The sequence below is a fragment of the Elgaria multicarinata genome, chromosome 5 (assembly GCF_023053635.1).
Source record: "Elgaria multicarinata webbii isolate HBS135686 ecotype San Diego chromosome 5, rElgMul1.1.pri, whole genome shotgun sequence".
Taxonomy (NCBI): domain Eukaryota; kingdom Metazoa; phylum Chordata; class Lepidosauria; order Squamata; family Anguidae; genus Elgaria; species Elgaria multicarinata.
Window position 1 is genome coordinate 111,612,139 of NC_086175.1, and position 22,794 is coordinate 111,634,932.

Consider the following 22,794-nt stretch of genomic DNA (forward strand, 5'->3'; position numbering starts at 1 on the left):
ATTTGGGGTGACATAAATAAATACAATGAGGGGAAAATGGGGTCTCTAGCTGGATCAAATTACTTACAAGCTAAACGTGTCTCTTTTGGTGCTCTCTAGCAGCTATGAATGCATTTTTCCACATATATCTCAGGTTGTCCTGCAGACTGTGGCCCATGTGGTGGGGGCAAGGTCCAGGGAAGGGGGGCAAAATGGCCCCCAGACCTCCCAAGGCTGCCCACCCTTGGGCCTAGACATAAGTGAATACAGTATCAGGTTTTTAAAAGAAAAAGAATTAGGGTAAAACCATGGCCAGTCACTCAAGGGAGGCTTCCTGAAATAGAGATTTATTTATTTATTTATTTATTGCATTTCTATACTGTGCAATAGCCGAAGCTCCCTGGGCAGTTCACAAAAATGAAAACCATTCAAAGTATAAAACAAACAGTATAAAAACATGATATAAAATACAATTTAAAAGCACAACCAGGAGGTGCCAGAAAAAGCACAATGTTGGTGCCTGCCTGACCTCCAAAGGCAGGGAATTCTATACGAAGGGGGGGCCACCACACTGAAGGCTCTTCTCCAGATAGACTCTGATTGGGCCATAACTCCATGTGGAACCACCAGGAGCATGGTGCACTCTTTCAGAAATGCAAAGAATTGTGGGGTGGAGAGGGGCAGAATCCTAGCACATGTGGGAACTCCACGTAAGCATCTGAACAGCTGCATATTCAAGGAGTCTCTGGATTTGGAGCTATAGCGTCTCATTCTCTCCCTCAACATTTGGTCTAAAACGTCTTAGAAGGAGGAAGATTGGTACAATTCCCCTCCCCTGATCTCTCGTTAGTATAACATACAGATAGCAGAACATTTCAGTATTATTATTCACTCTGTAGTCTTAATTTGGCCCATTGGTGCATTGATATAGCATTTTGTATTACTGTACTAGATATCTTCATTGGGAATCCTTGGCTTCTGTTCAATATAATTACTCCCTGTGAGCCTTTCATTCAAAGGTGGGTTCTGTAAAATGTAATTATTTTTTCCCCTGCAGCGTACATGATAAAGGCATAATGATTATATAAAACCGGCTGCTATGCAAGCCTGGCTACTTATAAAAGCCGCCGTGTAAGAGAAGCAGCCACCAATGCAAAAATCATTGCCTGCTTCCTTCATGTCATAAGTTATATGGGCAGAGTGGCAGCCCACATCAAAAGAGTGCTTAATACAAGCACCTTTGCCCTGCTGTTTGTTTCATCAAGCCGGTGTTTCCCTAATTTGTGTTACATTTCTCTCTGTCTATCACTTCATTTAGAACAATAATGTGTTACTTTTTTGAATATGTATCAGGGCTTACGATTAAACCTATAGGAACGATTGTAACCTGTTAAGAATCCCCTGGGATAACTTTAAAAATGAATTATTTTGCTTCTGCCGTAATTTCTCAGCTTGGCAAGGCCACTAATGAGTCAAAAACTGTATTTCCTGCAATAAATTATCTTGTAGTGTGTAGACACACTGTGACATCAATCATAACAGAATAACTGATTAAGTTCATAAACTCGCTGCTATTTGAGAAATTTTGGAACATGAAATCCCCATATCTCCTCAGCTTGGGTGTTTGTTACCAATAAATCAGATTAACCAAATGGGGCTTTTAATGCCCTAGAGATTATCACCGGATAACCTATTTAAGCTTGTTTGAAGGATGTATTTCTCATCGCTGAACTGCCTAACCTAATCAAACCATGCAGGGCAAATCCAGAGCCCTGGTGAGGGGAAACTCCATGCTTGAAGCACTGCTATGACTGGTCAACACAGTAGCATCTGTTGAAGCTAGAAACCACCAAAAATGTGCACATGGAACCCCAGTTTGCACACTGTCTATGCCTTATACGAGCCTTCATAATCCTGGTGCACGCCACATACATCGGACTGCAAATCCCAGCATGGTGGCTGGGGGATGCTTATTACTGTAGGCCAACACATCTTGGGAGGGCTTTCCACAACCAGGGTGCCACCACCGATAAGGCCTTTTTCTTAGTAGCCACCTGCCTCATCTCATTAGATGGGGCATCTGTAGGAGGCCCTCCAACAAAGACTTTAGGGTTGGGGCAGGTATGTATCAGAGTAGAGGATCCTTCAGGGAACCTGTCCCTAAGCCATTAAGGGCTTTGAAGGTTAATGCCAGCACTTTGAATTGGGCCTGGAAACAGACTGGAAGCCAGTGCAGATCACAAAGCACTGGCATAATATCTTCATATGGATCAACCCATTAACTACCTCAGTGCTCTATTTTGGACAAGCTGAAGTTTCTGGACCATTTTCAAAAGCTGTCCCACATATAACCCATTGTACTAATCCAGATGAAAGGTTACCAGAGCATTTCATTCAGTGCTGTTAGAGGTAAATTCTATAGTTATCTTGTTTCCACCTGTGCAAGCAGAAGGTCTTTGGAATAATTTTACATTTCTCACACATTGCAAGTTTTACTTTTTTCACCTATTGCTCTCATGAGGGGAAGACACTTTTGGTATGCAAAAAGGTGTCTTTGGGTCCATCTTTATTTACCAATTCCTATATCTTTTTCCAGTTTTCAGATCAGGTCACTGTTGCAATCCTCTGTCGAATTGATCTTGTTTTGTTTTAAATTAATTGCAGCTCATCATGTACTTTACAAACCTGTGACACACAAGCAAGAGTGTACAAAATTTTCACAGGCATGCTGTGACTTCTCAGGGACTCTGTATGTCTTATTGTAATGAACCACCAGAAAAATGGCCCAACTGTAAGTTTATCCCCATTGGTTGGGAAACCTAAAGTTGGGTTATTCTCCATGCTTCCTCTTCGGCTTTTAAAATGGAAACTATAATCCACACCTGTGCAGGAAAGAGGTCTTTGGGATAACTGAAAGGGCTAGAAAGGGAAATAAAATGAATCCCTATTGGATTTTGTCTCCTATAAGGCTTCCTTTGTAATTGCCAAAACCAAAGGATAAAATAGAAGTAAAGAAAATCTTGAGATATTACTTTATGTTCCTCATGGGTGGGTTTTATAGCAAGCTTGTTCTTTCCTGTGCATTAATATGTAAAAACAGATGTCTTGACAATGTGGCCGTTGGCAACAGAATGAAACTAAAAGCCTTTGAGGAACCTATTAAGGAATGACACACATCTTTGTTTGAGATCCAGCAATGCTCTATTCCTGGGGGGAATCTACGTGTCGTACTGGAAGCGCCTCCTCTCGCCTGTTCTGCATGCTCAGTGTGCATCGAAGCCTCGTGATTCACATGACGTTTCTTGAAATCCGTCCCCATGATGCTCCGTGCAATGTTACTTTCCGCTGTGAAAGCGGCCCTTTTATCCCGTCTCATAAGGTGTTAACCCGATATTTCTGTTAATGTGGGTATCAATGCTGCACTGTTTCCTCCCCGCCCTCTGTAGGCTGACCATATATGGTTATGTTTCTGCTTCAACTTTTTAGCCAATGGGTGCTCCGTACACTTTCAGCACGAAGTGGAGCCATTTTTTCTCCCAAGCTTTCCGTGTTTCCACTTGTCCCAATTAAAAACCAAACAAACATCTGGGCACTTTCGAGGACGTCATCAGTGAGGAGGACATTACCCCTCTTTTCTGGAATGCCCTGTTGCTGCAGTAGGAAGACATGATTTGATAGATGTGTGACCCAGGGAAATGGAACAAATCACGGTAGACGGGAAGAAACACCGGTAGGAAGAGAGCAGTGGGGGGGGGGGGAGCTCAAGGAAGCACATTGAATGTGATGTGTAGATTCTGCCCAGGATTTCTCATCTTCTACCTAGCTTGGTGTGGACAACCTGGTCCTATGAATCTACTTTGGCTTTTGCCTTTAGTGATCTTATAAAACCCATTGTTGGTTAAGAACTGACGAAACGTTTTCTAATGCATATTCTGTCATTTTTATTTTGCAACGTTAAAAAAAATTGGCTGTGTTACAAGTGTTTTCAGTAATGCACCCTTTCAAGATTTTTGACGCTCTCCCAAATCCCTGGTTGTAGGGGCTGGTACACTATAACCACTTTTTCCATTATAAAATGTGAATTTCTAGCTTTTCAGGTGGAAGAGGGGGGAAACATGGGTTAGATTTTTTAGCCCAGTAAAAAGATTGATATATGTTAGTATAAAGCAGATTCAATTGTTCCTAGATGTGCAGCAGCCTGCAGGGCATACATCCAGGGCCTGTGCCAAGGATACGTATGATTGGGCACCTGCCAAGGACCCACACCCTAGCAGGGACCCACTGACAAGAGCCCCTGGATTTACTCCTCCACTTCACCATTGTAAGCTGTGTGTTTACCTGCCTCTCACTCTGACCCAAACAGTGGAGGTGGCTAGAAGGAAGAGCGGCAGATGTGACTGCCTACTTGCTCACTGGCTCTCTTGCTGTCAAGTAAGCAAGTGGTAGCAATGATGAGAAAGAGGAACTGGTGGCAATGGTGGCAAGAAGGGGGATGGGACCCATTGATGGTGTCATCCTCAAGGGCCCTCTAAAACTTAGATCTGACATTGCAAATATGCCAGGGTCATGAACGAACCAGCAAATAATTCTGTGCTGAAATACGCTACAAATAAATCACTAAAAACCGGTCCATCACTGAGACTAGATGTAAACACGACACTGGCCACAAGCAAAGCTCTTGCCTCTGTAAACATGAAGACGCTGTCTTGATTTAACTCTCTTCTCAAATATTCCGACCTACATGTGTTAGCACATCTTCCAGTGGCACATCTTCTGGGTCTAGACATCGCTGGAGTGCAAACATTACTCACCTTTGACACATGTGATAAGAACATTTAAATTAGATAGTGGCAACTTGAAACTCTTATATGGGTAAGTGCCCATGGCCCAGGCTTTCACAAAACCAGCACCCCCTTCTATAAATATGGAACTGTTCTGTGCAGTTGGGATTGATGGGGTGAACCATCAATTGTTCGTTATTTTTCTAGAGATAAAACTAACACACCCATCCATGCTGTTTCCCTGTGTTTATTCAACAGTCAACCAGGGTGGGCCCAAGACATTTTGCTGCCTGAGGTGAAGGACAAGATGGCGTCCCTCTCCCCAGTCCATGTACCAAGGTTGATCAGACTGACAGTTGAATATTTCTTCAATACTGGCAGTGCGATAAGCCCTCCGCCACATCTGAGGCAGAAGGCTATTTGGGGGGGGGCAGAACAGGTGGTAAAGCCACCTATAGCATTCACCTCACTTTTCCTAATGGTAGGGCTGGCCCTGGGAGTAGCTATTTTCACAGACTGGCCTGTAGAACATGTGTATAGTTTGGGACTGAATTTATGCTGCAAGAACCACACTGTTAAAATTGATTCCAAGCTTAGAATTTGTTTACTTCTTACTCCAGTGGGCCCCAAAGTATCCGTAAATGTCTTCGCATGCATTGTGTCTTATCTTCAGTTGCTGTGGAAGATTTACCAGTCCTCTGCCATTCCAGCAACAGCATGAAGGATTTAGCATCAAAGAGCTCATAAATGCATTGAAAAGCACCTGTCTAGCACTTGTGCCGCTATGCCATCTTTGTTGCTAAATACAGTTGAATTGAAAAGCAGTCACCGGCAAAACATCCAAATAGATCTGTCATACCATAAGACGCATCAGTCACAGTAACCCAGGGATGCATTTAAAATCTATCCTGACTTATTCAGCCGGTGCTCCACCACACCATCCGGACACAACAGCTGTCCGTTCGATTAGCAGAGTTAACTCAACATAACATTCTTCACTGGGAGAGCAAAGAAATTGCCGTTCAAGTTTGCTGGACAAAGAGGTATCTGTTGATAAGTCTGTGATGGGCTTCTTTCTGGAGTAATACCAAGCCACTGCAGTGGCCTTGCATAGGTGCAATTTTCCTCCTGAAGCAGCTTTCCAGGATCTGATGCCTTCCAAGGTCTTGTCTGTACACTCTATATCCCCCGTCATGGCTGCATAGTTGCGCTTCATTATTTACATGATGCAGCTGCCAGCTAGCAGCCACATCGTGTCATTCTCCGAGAAAGTGCGCTTTTTCGATGTGTCGATTTACCACGAGTTTTCCCATTGCTCTGATGTCACCGCCATTGTTTCTTCGTCTGTCAGTGGTGGCTTCTGTTCAGGTTAAGAAAGTGGGCGGATCTAGGGGCGGATCACAGCACGAGGAATACAGGGCAGGGGGCAGGCTGCCATAGCGATATAAAAGTCAGGGAACAAAAGTAAGGACAGTTGAGATACGTTAGACAGAAATTAAATGAACAGGCTTTCAAAGTTGCGCAGCGTTGCCATAAAAAAAGTGTTCGTGGTTTTCCCAGTCCCTCAGCATTTGCTCCCTATTCGTGCCATTTGACAATGATACTGCGATTCTTTTCAGGCTAGATAGCCCGTGCTCACTCCTGCCATGTAACTCTTTTGATTCCGCTTCACAGCAGCGATGCTGTTGTGTTTGGGGAGAAACAGGAGGCAAAGCAGTGTTGTATAGAGACAGCCCAGATGTGTTGGATGCTGGTTGCAGCATGATGGGAGTTGTAGTCCAACACATCTGAAAGTCACCAGGCTGGAAAAGGCTGTCATAAAGTGTTAAAACCAAAGTGTTGACTCTACAGTGTCATTAACCGCATAATGTCCCTGAGAAATGCCTAGGTACTCACCACAGTTATGATGGGGACATTCATGTTTATAAAGGCGACAAGCATTGTTGGACTATGACGGCAGCACTTGTCCTGGAGTGGTTTTCAGATGAGGCTTACATCCTGCACTCGCCCTCCCTCAAACACAGAACCTTCCATCTGCAAATCTCCCTTCCTCCTATGCCTTCCCACCACCTTTTCCATCTTTTTTCTTACCAGAAAAAAAAAGCCTGTTAAGGAGGAAAAGATGGAATAGATCGACTTCAGCTTTTTGGTTGGTAGCTCTACGAACACCCAAAGACATTCCTGTGATCAGCCGTTCTTCTGTTTTGTAATTACCATAAATTGTTCTGAAGTGCTGTTGAGATGGAGGATAGGAGATATGTTGACAAAGCAATCCTATTGGTGGCATCGGGGAGATCAAAAGATGGAGAAATGGCCTTATTCAAAGCCTCGCTTTAAAGTTTAAAACCTTTAAAGAGAAAGGGTTCTGTCTTATGTCTATTTAGACAGAAAGAAGTCCTAAAGCTCCCAGCATGCCCTAGCCAGCCTGCTGGGACTGTTTTTGTGTGTGTCCTAATGGATTTTAACCTTTAAAGCCTTAAATGATTTGAGCCCAAATGACTTGAAGGACCACCTTTTCTCCAACAAACCTGCCCACACTCTGAGGTCATCAGAGGAGGCCTTTCTTAGCTTCTTTGCACTAAGGGCTTTTAGGCTGGTGAGAATAATGGAGGGAAATGAACTGTGCCAGTTCCAGGGCTGGCATAGTTCTCCCCCATTCCATGGGCATGGAAGGGGCATGGGTCCCGTCGAACCACAGTCTCTCCCAAAGCATCTCCTTTCCGCACTCTCAGACATCAGAATTCTGACATTGGGGAAACACTGACTTCTGACCTTTCTGCAGCTTCGCAAAGGAGGCTTAAGCTATTGGACTCCCCTCCTAGGAGGGGAAGATGTGGAATCTCCCACGGCCCCTGCCCTAAGGTGGCCACTTACGCATCACCCCCAAAGTGGGCAAAAGCGGACACCTATTTGCATAAAATTTTCATATGCTGATTTATATGCATAGAAGCAAAATTAGAAATGATTATTATAATTTAAATAGAAATACAGTACATCCCAACCTAGTGCAACCTGTGTGCCTTGCTTCGTCTGCTATTGATGGGCAACATCAAGGCCCAGCTTTTGCTTCTGGTGGTCCTTTATCTTTAAACTGGACTTGGACTGGGCAGCCCCTCAAAGAGGTTCATCAAATGAGCGTTTTATCACACCCTCGCTACTGCCCACTCACAGATGGCTTTTTTTAGCCAACGACATCCTCCTCCCGCTCCTCCCGCTCATTTTTCCATCACAAAATAGATCCCGTTTAATTAGGGTGACCATGTGAAAAGGAGGACAGGGCTCCTGTATCTTTAACAGTTGTATTGAAAAGGGAATTTCAGCAGGTGTCATTCGTATATATGGGGAACCTGGTGAAATTCCCTCTTCATCACAGCAGTTAAAGCTGCAGGTGCCCTGCCCTCTTTTAAATCTGGTCACTCTAGTATAGCTCCTACAGCTTTAACTGTTGCGATGAAGAGGGAATTTCACCAGGTTCTCCATATATACAAATGACACCTGCTGAAATTCCCTTTTCTATGCAACTGTTAAAGATACAGGAGCCCTGTCCTCCTTTTCATATGGTCACCCTAGGACATACGGCCACCCTATGCCTGGGCCACTCTCCCAAGGATCAGAGGTTTGCAGCCATAACAAATTAACATGGGTATTCTTTGAAATGAAAACACTGGTTCCATATGTAACATGTTGCTTTTCTGTATTGATATTCTGTTTTTTAGCAGTGTTTTCATCCTATCCTTTCATTTCAGCCGACCCCACTATTACATACTGTAATATGATTAACGTCATATTTATTGCTGCATCTTTACAGGCAGGAATGGTGTTGAGAAGTGGACACTTCTGGTTCGGTTTATTGCTGGTGCCCACAGCGTGCCTTGTTAAGGACGTGGCATGGAGAGCGTAAGTTGGAAGAATGCAACATTAATTATACCTCTTGCAGAAAATAATATTTGTTTTAAAATGAAAAAAAAACCACTCTGCTTTAGTCAAACAGCCAACAACATTAATCTCAATGATAAATCACTGCAGATTAGTTAAAGCACCACTTCAAGCTGTTCGTTATCACAAGCAATACAATGATCCTTTATCTGGTTGTTAGAAGCTTCTCACCAAAAATGTAGCCATTTCTTTTCCTAGCCAACTCACAAGTCCGCTTTCAGAGCACTGTAAAAACTCTGATGCAGAAAACCCTGCTATTAATATAGCTATAAAAGTCACAGACCATCTAGAATGGTGCTTAATTATAATAATGAATGCTTGGGGGGGGGGGGATTATTCATATGAAATCCCAAATGGAAAGCTTTGTTTGCTTCCAGTTTTGTGTGTGTGTTTGTGTGTTTTCATTAGAGGACTTGTATCTTTGCTACTGTTTTATCTGAACTAGACAGAATGTCTTTAAGCCCCATGGCTTTCCCTGCTTCTATTTGAAGGAACATGTCAAGGAGCTTCTTGATAGATTGAGCAACGGATAGCCCAGCTGTTACGATGGAATGAAATGGCTGAGCACAAAAGGGTTTACCCATGTAGTTTGCATGTCACAAAACCCCAGTGCAAAGTACTGTAGCCCATACCGTTATCATCTCATGGCGAGATAATGTTTATGAATGGATCCTTTACTGATTGGGTTCCCTGCCAATGTCCCCTCGCAAGCAATTTTTAGCATTTGCTGGTGCATGGGGAATTGTCATGACCATAGCAGGAGAGAGCAGCAATTCTGAGTTTTTTTAAAAAAAAATTTTAAAGAGGAAGTAACTTGAGGAAGGAAAACACGGGTGGAGAAGCGAAGGTAGGGAGCGTGTTAACCCCTAGTGTGATGGAGCTCTAAGAGGGCCTTTAAGGCTACGATTGGTGCGGCGGAGGAGAGACATGCAATTTCCCCAAGGCTGCCGCCATTAGAGTGCAGTGGGAAAATATGTGGTTTTCCCAGCCTTGGAGAATTCGCGTTTCAGCCCTCCTGGCAGGAAATCAGGTTTTAAAAATATTTGTGAGGTTTTTGATTCTGCCTCTCTTACAATAACCAACAGGTACTTGAGGATCCCATAGAACTCTAATTGCCTGAGCAAACTAACATTCAGCTCCCCATTCCCTGAATATAATACACACTGAAGTGGCCAGTAAAAGTTGTTTTCTAATGAACTGGGGAACAGGGAACAGAGCACAGCACTAACAGCATACTATATATCTGCTTCTTATTGATCGGTGCAGCTCTTATGCCTGCCAGAGAATTGTGCAATAATTAACCCATTGGGAAATGGAAGCAAGGTTTATAGTGTGATCATCCACGTTTTCCATTTATATTAGCCCTATACACATCAGGAGGTTGGCACAGGCAGAACAGCTTGAGATTCAAGGTCTTTTTGCCCACTCAGTCTTTTGCACAGGAATAGCCATGATACGGTTTCTGGCTGCCCTGAAGGCCCAACAAGGAATGACCCTGCCGTTTGACCAGCCAGTCTACTGAATCCTGTGCCAGAGGACTCAGCGGAGGAGTCAAATGTGACCCAGATAAGAGGTTGTTACCAAGACCAGCTGAAATTCTTGGCCTTTAAGAATGGCATTCAGTCTGATTGATCCTAGCTCACCAGGACTTGGAGGCATATGTCTTCTCTCTTCATGCAGCACTGTGCAGCATTAGGACAAAATTACCTTCCCGGTGGTCCGTGACAATCCAAAAATCACTCAGGTTCAAGACTTTGCAGAGAGGGTGTGGCCAATGAAGAAAAGCGTCATCCCAAAACCTGTGCCACACTGCTCTTCTTTCTTTCTCATTTTTCCACCTGAAGGGAGTGAAAGAATTCACATATAATCATAGAATAGTAGAGTTGGAAGGGGCCTATAAGGCCATCAAGCTCAGTGCAGGAATTCACCTAAAAGCATCCCCGACAGATGGCTGTCCAGCTGCCTCTTGAATGCCTCTAGTGTGGGAAAGCCCATGACCTCCCTAGGTAATTGGTTCCATTGTCATACTGCTCTAACAGTCAGGAGGTTTTTCCTGATATCCTTCCGGAATCTGGCTTCCTGTAGCTTGAGCCCATTATTCTGTGTCCTGCACTCTGGGAGGATCGAGAAGAGATCCTGGCCCTCCTCTGTGTGACAACCTTTCAAGTATTTGAAGAGTGCTATCTCTGATTGGGATCAGATGATTTATTTACTTCCTTAGAACTGTGATCACATACCATTTTTCCCCTTATCACCTGGGGGCTGACTAACACTTGGAAAGCCCTGGGGTGGGTGCACAGTGATGCAGCATCGATTATACGATAACACTGCAATCGTGCACCCACCCTGGGGCTTTCTGCCGAAGCTGTGGAGAAAAAAAGTTGCAGACTTATTCTGACTTTTTTCTCCAGAGTGAGTCAAGAACTTTTTTCTCTGGAGTCGCAGCAGAGGCATGGCCGGGCTGTGCCTGGTGGGAGGCGACCTGCGATCGGTCACCTTCCACTAGAAATAGGGTGGCTCCAGTGCCGTGAATACACCCCCTTGAGTCTGCGTCTGTCTACACATGAAGCTGTTGGCTACCATGGCTGTACAAAGAAAAAGAGGAGGAGGAGGAGGAGGGACCCAATTTACTCTGTGCGTGACACCTTTTTTGGGTACAGGCAAAGGTTTCCTACCAGCCAATGCAACAGCCTTATGCATCTGCACATAATGCATTGGGTTTGCTGCTCCCTTAATGGCCATGTGATGGGTTGCTCTGCCACCACAGCATGCAGCTCCATCTATGTTCATGACATACAGTCACATAAGGAGTGATATTATGATGCAGGGAAAAGGTAGTCTATTAAATTATTTGGCAGTATGCATTTATTCAGTGAGCCACTGAGGTTATTCACACAACATGGTAGTCCAGAGTATGGGTTGTCATTGAATTGTGGGTTGTTGTGTGTACCAGACTTACAGACAAACCATAGTTTGTTAAACATGTGTTTGTTAGTGCAGCTGGGTTCACACAACACAATGAGCCACTATTCAACAGCAACCCATAACCCATACTCTAGGATACCATGGTGTGTGAACCCAGTCACTTAAAATGGAAATCCCAGTAGTTTCTCTATTCTTATATTTGTACAGCACCAGGAAATGCTGTCTTTCTACTATTTCTACATAGCTTCCACTAAGCCAGGAATGGCCAACTAGCAACTTCCACTAAGCCAGGAATGGCCAGCTAGCAACTTCCACTAAGCCAGGAATGGCCAGCTAGCAATTTCCACTAAGCCAGGAATGGCCAGCTAGCAACTTCCACTAAGCCAGGAACGGCCAACTAGCAACCTCCACTAAGCCAGGAATGGCCAACTAGCAACTTCCACTAAGCCAGGAATGGCCAGCTAGCAACTTCCACTAAGCCAGGAACGGCCAACTAGCAACCTCCACTAAGCCAGGAATGGCCAACTAGCAATTTCCACTAAGCCAGGAATGGCCAACTAGCAACTTCCACTAAGCCAGGAATGGCCAGCTAGCAACTTCCACTAAGCCAGGAATGGCCAACTAGCAACTTCCACTAAGCCAGGAATGGCCAGCTAGCAACTTCCACTAAGCCAGGAATGGCCAACTAGCAATTTCCACTAAGCCAGGAATGGCCAACTAGCAACTTCCACTAAGCCAGGAATGGCCAGCTAGCAACTTCCACTAAGCCAGGAATGGCCAGCTAGCAACTTCCACTAAGCCAGGAATGGCCAGCTAGCAATTTCCACTAAGCCAGGAATGGCCAACTAGCAATTTCCACTAAGCCAGGAATGGCCAACTAGCAATTTCCCCTAAGCCAGGAATGGCCAACTAGCAATTTCCCCTAAGCCAGGAATGGCCAACTAGCAATTTCCCCTAAGCCAGGAATGGCCAACTAGCAACTTCCACTAAGCCAGGAATGGCCAACTAGCAACTTCCACTAAGCCAGGAATGGCCAGCTAGCAACTTCCACTAAGCCAGGAATGGCCAGCTAGCAATTTCCACTAAGCCAGGAATGGCCAACTAGCAATTTCCACTAAGCCAGGAATGGCCAACTAGCAATTTCCCCTAAGCCAGGAATGGCCAACTAGCAATTTCCCCTAAGCCAGGAATGGCCAACTAGCAATTTCCCCTAAGCCAGGAATGGCCAACTAGCAATTTCCCCTAAGCCAGGAATGGCCAACTAGCAATTTCCACTAAGCCAGGAATGGCCAACTAGCAATTTCCACTAAGCCAGGAATGGCCAACTAGCAACTTCCACTAAGCCAGGAATGGCCAGCTAGCAATTTCCACTAAGCCAGGAATGGCCAGCTAGCAATTTCCACTAAGCCAGGAATGGCCAGCTAGCAATTTCCACTAAGCCAGGAATGGCCAACTAGCAACTTTCACTAAGCCAGGAATGGCCAACTAGCAACTTCCACTAAGCCAGGAATGGCCAGCTAGCAACTTCCACTAAGCCAGGAATGGCCAACTAGCAATTTCCACTAAGCCAGGAATGGCCAACTAGCAACTTCCACTAAGCCAGGAATGGCCAGCTAGCAACTTCCACTAAGCCAGGAATGGCCAGCTAGCAACTTCCACTAAGCCAGGAATGGCCAGCTAGCAATTTCCACTAAGCCAGGAATGGCCAACTAGCAATTTCCCCTAAGCCAGGAATGGCCAACTAGCAATTTCCCCTAAGCCAGGAATGGCCAACTAGCAATTTCCCCTAAGCCAGGAATGGCCAACTAGCAACTTCCACTAAGCCAGGAATGGCCAACTAGCAACTTCCACTAAGCCAGGAATGGCCAGCTAGCAACTTCCACTAAGCCAGGAATGGCCAGCTAGCAATTTCCACTAAGCCAGGAATGGCCAACTAGCAATTTCCACTAAGCCAGGAATGGCCAACTAGCAATTTCCCCTAAGCCAGGAATGGCCAACTAGCAATTTCCCCTAAGCCAGGAATGGCCAACTAGCAATTTCCCCTAAGCCAGGAATGGCCAACTAGCAATTTCCCCTAAGCCAGGAATGGCCAACTAGCAATTTCCACTAAGCCAGGAATGGCCAACTAGCAATTTCCACTAAGCCAGGAATGGCCAGCTAGCAATTTCCACTAAGCCAGGAATGGCCAGCTAGCAATTTCCACTAAGCCAGGAATGGCCAGCTAGCAATTTCCACTAAGCCAGGAATGGCCAACTAGCAACTTTCACTAAGCCAGGAATGGCCAACTAGCAACTTTCACTAAGCCAGGAATGGCCAGCTAGCAACATCCAACTCCAGTCAGGTTCTCCCTAGCACAGCTGGATGATGTCATCTCTAGAGGGCCTGGGAGTGATCTCCAATTCCAGGCAGTCAAGTTGCAAAGAGTTTGACTCATTAGGCTGAAAATGTTGGCTGCTCTAATTGATGCATTTGAGTACATTACTTGGACTGCAGATAATGAGAAATAAGCACACATCTTGTCAATTTATGGATGGACAGGATTCAATTGGTATGCCTCGTTTTCTGTTTCCATTAATGTCAGAAGGAGTTTTGCAAGGACTCTAGTAGAAAAGTGAGCTCAGGCTTTTTCTGTTGTTAAATACTCCTTTGCCCCTTGTGTCATTATAGACATGAGATGAAACAACATTTCCGTCTCTTGAATGTTTCGAAAATAAGATCTTATCTAGTAAACTGACAGTGCTCTTGATCTTTGGATCCTTGCATTCATAGATAGGCAGCCAGGAAACAACCATAATAGTTAGGCAGTGTTTTGAAATATAAAAAAGGAAGAAGACATGTTATTGAGATCAGTGTACTTTGTTTACAGATATGACCATGCCATACTATGTAAAATGGGTGGGCAACTTTGGGCCCTCCAGAGGTTTTGGCCTACAAGTTGCTTGATGTAAGATGACTTCCTCTCCTTTTCTATTATAATACTTTGTGCTTAGAGCAAGCCTATCTGAATGCATTGCCTTATGAACCATACTTTGAAAGCTGTATTATAAAATCTCAGGTGTTGTAATGGTCCTGCACAACTTGTGACCCTCTGAGCCCAACACAGCCAGCCAGCCAGCCATTTGTTGTGGCCTGCCAAATACTTGACAAACCTCCTGTTCTTCTTGGTGGTCTCTGTGTCTCACACATATGGTTATGTGCCTACCCAGAACAGTCATTCGGAACATGTTAGAGCTAAACAGAGTTTTAGCGAGGAGCCACCTCCTCTGCACACGCTCCAGGCATGACTCCTCAGTTCCAGGTCCACCACAGGAGAAGAATAAAAAGGCAAGGCATCGAAGCAGGGTGGAGGCTGGGTTGTGTGAGTTCACAGATGACTACTCAAAAAACCACAGCTCCAGGTAAGCAAACTGTCCTTCTTCATGGTCTCTGTCACCCATACATATGGGTGACTGAAAAACAAGAGACGGATCGGCCCCTGATTCAAGAAAGCAATTGGAGTGTATGTCGGCCACTGGTACCTTCCTGCCATAGCAGAAGCGCTTTTTGAAGAAGGCCTTGGAGGCCATGCACCCCAAAGAGGCGGGAAGAAAAGAAAGAAAAACTCAGAGAAGATAGGGCAGTAAGAAAAGGAACGAAGAAAAAGAACTCTATTCAACATCCTAGGAGGGGGCAGAAGAACATTTTAGACACAAGGCGAAAAAAGTTCCAAATGCTGCTAGTTGCTGCAGCCGATGAAAGGAGCTAAGAGGCAGGTGGGCGGGGCACTAGAATGTTCCAAATGATTATCCTGCACAGGTGCGTAACCCATCTGTGTGAGTTAACAGATGACCCCTCGGAGAAGCACAGCTCCAGGTAAACAACCTGTCCTTTATTTGCAGGCCAAGACAGGGAGCAAAATGAGGAAGCTAAGAACCTGGTGGGCTGCCATAGATGGCTAATGGGCTGCATTCAACTTGGCAGGTCACACTTTGAGCAGATCTAAAATGTAAAGGTCTAGATTTTGAATTAAAGACGGAGATGGGGAAGGACCATCATTCAGTGGTAGAGCACCTGCTTTCAATGCAGAAGGTCCCAGGTTCAATCACTGGCTTCTCCATTTGTAGCTGGGAAAGAGCCCACCACCAGTTAGTATACACTACCCTTCCCCAACTGGGTGGCACTACAGATATTTTGGACTATGACCTCCATCATCTCCAACCATTGGCCATGCTGGGTGTGGCTGATGGGAGTTGTAGTCCAAAACATCAAGTTGGGGGAAGGTCGGTGAAGACAATGTTGAGCTAGATGGACCAATGATCTGACTTGGTGTAAGCTAGCCTCCTTATTCCTAAATCATCACCAGTGTGATGTCATTTTGCCTAGCAGTCAAAGGGACACCCCGTATATGGTGAACAACTCATAGTTCAGGTAAATAGCAATGACATTGACTCACATTGATGTGATAGCATTTGTCAATTTGGATGCCTAAGAATTCTTTAATAATTCTAAATCAGACAATGGGACAGAGAGAGCCCAAGATGCTTGGTTCCCTTTGACAGAAAATCCAAATGGTGCTCTTTGTTATAATAATAAAAAATAATAAATGAGATAATAGATCGTTTGCTGCCTCTTAATGATACCCCCAAATTCTGCCAAATGGATGTGAGCCATCTCACCCTGCCCAATGATAGGGCTGACCCTGTAATGGAACTGGGAGCTCATCTGGAATTTTGGCTATTATAACTTGAAGATGGATTGTAAATGTGCAAAGGAAATAGGTAAAGGAAGGGAGAGATGAAGTGTAAACTAAAACTTAACCCTCTAAGTCTGTATTGTTATGCACACTTACTTCAAAGTCTCAATGGATTCATCGGTCTTACTTCTGAGTAAAGATGCATAGGGTAAAGCCACACAGAATTTTTAAACTTCCAAATGTTTGACTCCAGTCTATTAAAGATTGTCTTTTAAAAAAAAAATAGGAGAAGAGTTCAAGGTCAATGTTTTTAATGTATTTAGTCAAATTAAGAGGAATGTGAATGCAAAGTCAGTAGGAAAGATTATTAAGAGTTAATAGCCCAAAGCTTAAAGCGGGTTTCATCTACTAGGAAAAATAAACTTTCTAGAGTTTCAGCTCTTAAAAAGGAAGCGGAGTTTAATAATTAGCCTAAGAAGTTTCAGTAACTTGAATCTAATTAATTTTTTTGCAGTTCTAGGTAATTTCACATTCTTCAAAGAATTCATTTTGGGAATGGCTCTGCTGCTATTCCCATTCTTTTGCAAAATGGTATCTGTCTTCTCCATCAAGTCTCACAATCCTATTTGTATTTTCAAGAGAATGAGCAATTTCCCAGTTGCCAAATGAGAATAAAAACATATATATCTGAAAGCACAGACCTGTGCACCCATTGTGGTAATGTGGAAGCTCATAGGATCCAGCAGCACATTCAACTGAGATTTCACCATGCCAGAAATGCAACAGCAAAACAGACACCATATATATAATCCTTGGGCATTTCCGTCACTGTTCTCACTGATTTAAGGGAGAGTAGGATGGGCTCTTTACAAGTAGGTGTGTTTGTTTTTAAAGCAGTGGCCTGGTTCACACATGCATGTTCAATACTTGATTTCTTTTCATTCGATTACTATACACTTGGCTACTAGCAGCTGAATGTGTGAATGGACTCACTGAAAAGCAGTGTGCCTTCAAACATACAAAATGTAGGCGGCAATGTTCAATCTGTTGTAGCTCCTTCACACATACAAGCACCAAGTGAAAACCTCACAGACATTTTATTTCAGTTTCTGATTTAAATCTGTTACTGTATTTTAAATCTTTGTGTTGCTGCTAGGTTTTATTTTGGCTTTTACTTCTATTTTATACTGTGGTTTTAAACTTTTTTAGTGTATCTTACATCGTATTTTATGGTTTAACTGTTATGAACTGCACAGAGAGCATCAGCTATTGGGCCCTATAATAATGTAATAAATGAGTAAATATTAGTCATAACTTCATGTTATAGTCATCAAGTGATGAACATGCCTATATGAACCAGCCTAGTGACCGCCCACTGCTTCCATTCTGATCTGTGGTTGATGGCCATGGCTTTCTTGCATTGACTCCAGCAGACTCTGAGTGCAGGGCTAACCCAGAAGCAAGGCAGTGAAGGCAACAAACATTCAAGCACACAGGTTTCAGTCCAGTGGAGTTCAGGCTAGGCAGGAGTAGTCAAGATAGCAAGAAGAATGCTATCAACACACAGCCAGACAGTCAGATACATTACACAGTCCAGAAGCAGAGTCAAGAAGGAGTCCAAAGGTTTGTAGCATGAAGCATCAATCACCGGACAAGGTGCAGGAAGCAAAGTACAGGAACTGGAAGAAAAGTGTTGTTTCCAACACTGGCTAGGCAGACACGAAAGGCTTTTAACACCAAAGCCTGCTGAGCCCCACCCAGGGCTTAGCTGTAGTACGTTAGAGCTCTCTGGTCAGAATGCTGCTCATGAGCAGTTGTTTTCTCCTGAGGAATCCTTTCTTGCAAGCGAGCACTCCTTCTCATGGGAGCCCTACTGGCCTGTCGCTTTAGGCAGCAATGTTCCTGGGGACCAAGAGGATGCTCAGCCTTTGCTTCAGAGTCAGAGTCCCGTCGGGCTGACAGAGACAGACCTGCTACCCTCTTCCCCAAGGCTCTTCCTGGTTTGATGACAGTGATTGCTCTGGAGTCCCTTAGTTTCTGGGAGCTCTAAAGCTTCCTCTGAAGAGGATTCCTTCAGTGGGGCATGACAATGGGGTCAACCCTGCTTACAACCAAATTATGGGTCCGGCACCTAAAAAGTATGCCAATCTCTCCTTTTAAAAAAAAAATTAAATGGTATTGGTAGCAAGTACACAATACTACTATTATTCCTTTTTTCTAAAATATCTAGAATTCAGGTAGTGATCAAATTTTAGATGGTGGTCATTTTGATGTACAATTAAAATATCAGAGGCAATACTAATGATAAATAAAAGCCAGCACCTTGAAAGATACGTCACAGAAATTTAATCAGTAAAATTTTGTCCAAAGGGGATGATAGTATCTTTTCTCCTGCATTAACAAATTTCATACCTAACACACACACACAAATTGAAGTGGAATTCAATACATAATTAAGGTGTCAGGCATGAAAATGCCTATACTGTTACTGTCCCCGAGTGAATTGAAGCTGAATGTATAATACCAAGAGGATGATATACTATCTCCTTCCCAAGTATGTTGGTTTTACATTTTGTTTTTAAAAGTATTATATGGACACATGCCAGTCCAAGTTATCTCATGGCTTACTTGTGCTTTTCTTTTAAGCAACATGAAAAGGAAAGTGCTGATTGAAGACAGGTGATGGAACTGTAGCAAGATATTTGCTCTTCTCCCAGTATTTGAAGAGAACAAGAGCTTAATTCTTAAAATCAGTCAATCCTGGCATAAAAGCTGTCAGTTATTATGAAGATGCAAACATTTGTACATATAAATTGTCTTTGAGCCAGTAGTGCATACTTCTGCACTCTCTGTACACAGAAACAAAGGATTCTGGGTACAGACGCCCCTTTCTTTGTTCTGTCTGTCTGTCTGTCTGTCTGTCTGTCTCTCTCTCTCTCTTCTCTCTTTGCAAATAGCATTTTAAGAAGGGAGAGGAAACCAGCTCTGTAAGGCTGTGATTTAGGGAAGAAAAAGCTATGAAAACCAAACGGTTTGAGTGGTTGTAGTCATCAAAGAGTCTCATCAGTATTTCGGTGTGCTGGAGTGCATTGCTCAAAGGACATAATAGAATTCTGCTCTGCTTCTGTGAATATATGATGAATTCCTTCCCTCTTGGTTGAATGGCTGACTCTTGAGCAGTCGCATGCACCCCCAGGTCCAGTGCAGTCATTCTGGCTGTTGGACAGTGGCTTTTTTTTAATTTTGAGGTGGTGTTCTGTTAACGTAAACTGCTTCATCATCTTTACATGTCTGCTGTTCCAGGTACTGTCAAGCTCGACTCAAATGTTCACTTCCTATATTCTTACACTCTCTTGATGTTCCAAATCTTCCAAAAGCCAGAGCTGGTCCAATTCCCCACACACAGCCATGGGCTGAGAAAAATAATCCTCCGCAACCTTGCAAACTCACTCACATACACACACACACACACACACACAACTTGGCGTGACCCATAATGCCTTGGGCCAGACCTGCCCAAAAGATGCCTTTGTCTGACTGGCTCTGAGCAGGAAAAGCCGAGCCTTTTACAGCCAATGAAAGCTGACGTGTCGGTTTCTTTGTTTTGTGTCTTTCTCCTGCAATACAGGGCCAAGCATACCTTCCATAAAACTTTGCTGGAGCAGGTTCAAGAGTTGGAAGCTAAGTCCAAAGAGCTGAGAAAATCCATGCTGCGTGATAGTAATGGAAAGAGGTGGGAGCAATTCCATCTTAACTGGAAGCATGCCAGATCAATATTTTCCCCCTTTCCCCCACATTATTATTTTTTCCCATGCATTGCAGCCTGATGGGTCCTCCACACCCCTCATTAACTTTATCCATTTACACGCTTTATTTTTATTTCTCTTTAAAAAAAAAAAAAAGCTTCCATCACTCACTGCTCCCTCCATCATATGTTGGTAAACAAAGCCAAATCCAAGGCTATGCACAGCACTTCTTGCATGATGGCATGTAATGTTTTTGTTGGCGGTGGGGCCGATCCAAAGTCTTATTTCAGGTGACTTCTTTTTTTTTAAAAAAAATGTTGGCTTACCTGCTCTTATTGATCGATGGTTCCTCTGACCAAAAAAAAAAAAAAAAAAAGTCAAGACTACATACAAAAGTAAAATAGGGATAGAAAAGAGAAAGCAGCTGGTTATGTCTACCCAAAACATTTTTCTCCTAAGCCTCCGTGGAACAAACTAGAGTTGTGTAAGAGACTTGTGTTCATTTCTGCAGAGAGGATGTTAGAGAATTTCTCAGTGGGTTAGGCTCAGGTTCAGTCATAGCATTTTCATTATGATTCATGGCCAGATCACCCTTGTTGAATACCTAGTGGCCAATAACCACTCATCCACAGTGGCCAGGATCCAAATTGCTTCTTTAGGCCAACCCAAAGATTTTTAACAACAGACTTCAACATCCTATATTAAAAGAATCTGCTTTTGTTTAACCAGACTGCTAAATCTGATCTACTCTCTTTAATATATTGTTATTTCATGTTGCTATTTGATTGTTGTTTTTATTGTATCTTTATACATAGTAAGCTACCTTGAGAACCACTGGTCAGCATATGGGACACAAGTGCGATAAACTAATGAGCGGACCTGGCTTTGCACGGTTTGGAATAGCCAATAGTTTGAGACAGTGAAGCCTTCGAGCAAACTTACACAACTGTCAGAGTTGGAAACGATGTGCCCAACCCTATCTGAGTGAAGCCACAAACTGTGGCTCCCTTAGGCATTGCCCCTGTCATGTTGCACCCCTATAGCTCTATGAGGGAGTGGTCTGTCCACTGCATCCTCCTCAGGGCAGGGGACTGCCCCACTGTAAAGGGGAGGAGGCAAATATATAACTAGCGCAGGCTGGTGGTTCCGACATCAGTGGGGCTGTAAGTCCGCTCTGGGTTCCAGTCAGAACTCTAAAGGAGCTATACAAGGTGCTTCAGCACCTTGAATGGTTCTGTTAGCGTTCTCACTGGTTCTGTCTGAAACCCAGAGTGGATTCACAGCCCCACTGACGTCGGAGCCACCAGCCTCCACTGCGAATAACTCTGTCCCTCAGCCTATGAATCTCCCCTGCTCGTCTCACCTCATTCTTGCTCCCAAACAGAAGTGTCTTCTCCACAAAAAAGGAAAAGTGTGCATTTTCAACCATGAAAAATGCACACTTTTTCCAAGCACCCCCTCCAAATGCATACTTTCCCCCATAGGCTAAAGTGTGAAAATGCAGTTGAGGGGGAGGGGATGTGCATTTGTGGAAGTGTTCACGTGTGCAAGTATGCAACGCAAATCCACACTTGAGAGACGTCAAAAAATTCTAAAGGCTTATGCTCCTGCTCGTGATTGCATGCAGAGTTACGAACGGGAACTGTTCGCATGATTTGCAAACAGGAACAAAGATTTTGAACATCCCTAATGACTGCAAAGCTACATGCTGGTTGGAGAAGTCAGCTGAAGATGTTACTGCAGGCTTCCCCCACATGGACACGTTAAAATTAATTAAACTTCACACCCCTTAATGCTAAGCTTCAAGTGTGTCGATTTCACGGTATTGGCACTATAGTGCTGACAGACGGACAGTCACAAATCCTTTTTTTTATTATTATAGATAAATAAACGCCGTAAACTGCTTGTTAAACTTTGCTCACATTAAAAAAAAAAGCCTTGCTATGCAAGGCGAGGAGCTGGGAGCTGCTCTTCAAGAGATGCAATTGGAAAACTTCCTTGGCTGCACAGAACTAGTAATGCAGTTCTTGGGATCCAGAGCATGGGACTTCACAACATCCACACGCCAGAGGTATCAAGCAGTCACACAGCCCCACTGGGCAACCTAATTCTCACTGAGGCAATGTTTGTGTACTGCCACACATTTTTCTCTGTGCCCTCCGGATGTGTGGGGTTTGATGGCTGGGGGTGATGGGGATTGTAGTCCAACAAATCAGGGGAGCACCACGTTGATGAAAGTTGGAGACTACTTCCACCATGAGTTGGGCACTTGGCCAGCCGACAGAAGCCTAGTTTCACCTTGCAGCTTGTGACACTTTCAGCTTCAAGTGGTACAATTAACAGCGTTCTCATTTAGATGATAACGTCGTCTACACTTCTCCACTGTGGCTAGGCCATATGGAACCCGCTGCTATTATCAAATTTGTCATTGTACGGGAGGCTGCGTGCTGCGTGGGGACTTTTTGTCTGATGTGAAAGACACGAAAGAGAATTCTGGGGAGGTTCTCCCCCCCCCCCACCTCCCCTTCAGACAGTTTCATTTAGTCCTTTTTAGAATGCAATTGTGCTTCGGCGAATGAGAAAGCGCTGAGAGTTCAAAAAAGGTTTTATAACTCGTGCTCGTGTTCTTCAAACAATATGGCACCGTGTGACCTGTGGAGGAGCTTCACAATAATTAAGCGAGATTTGAAACAAACCTTCTAAACTACCAACCTTGAGTGGGACGGGACTTCAGAGAAAGATCCCGTTCTGCAAG

General features: G+C 44.0%; 1 protein-coding gene across 1 annotated transcript in view; it reads left to right on the forward strand.

Moving 5' to 3' along the window:
* Positions 1–22,794, forward strand: part of ATP8A2 (ATPase phospholipid transporting 8A2) — a 464,367-nt gene that overhangs the window by 416,407 nt on the left and 25,166 nt on the right. The window contains exons 34-35 of the mRNA XM_063127035.1: positions 8,569–8,657; positions 19,922–20,026. Coding sequence (XP_062983105.1) covers positions 8,569–8,657; positions 19,922–20,026 — 194 coding nt within the window. The remainder of the gene's footprint in view (positions 1–8,568; positions 8,658–19,921; positions 20,027–22,794) is intronic.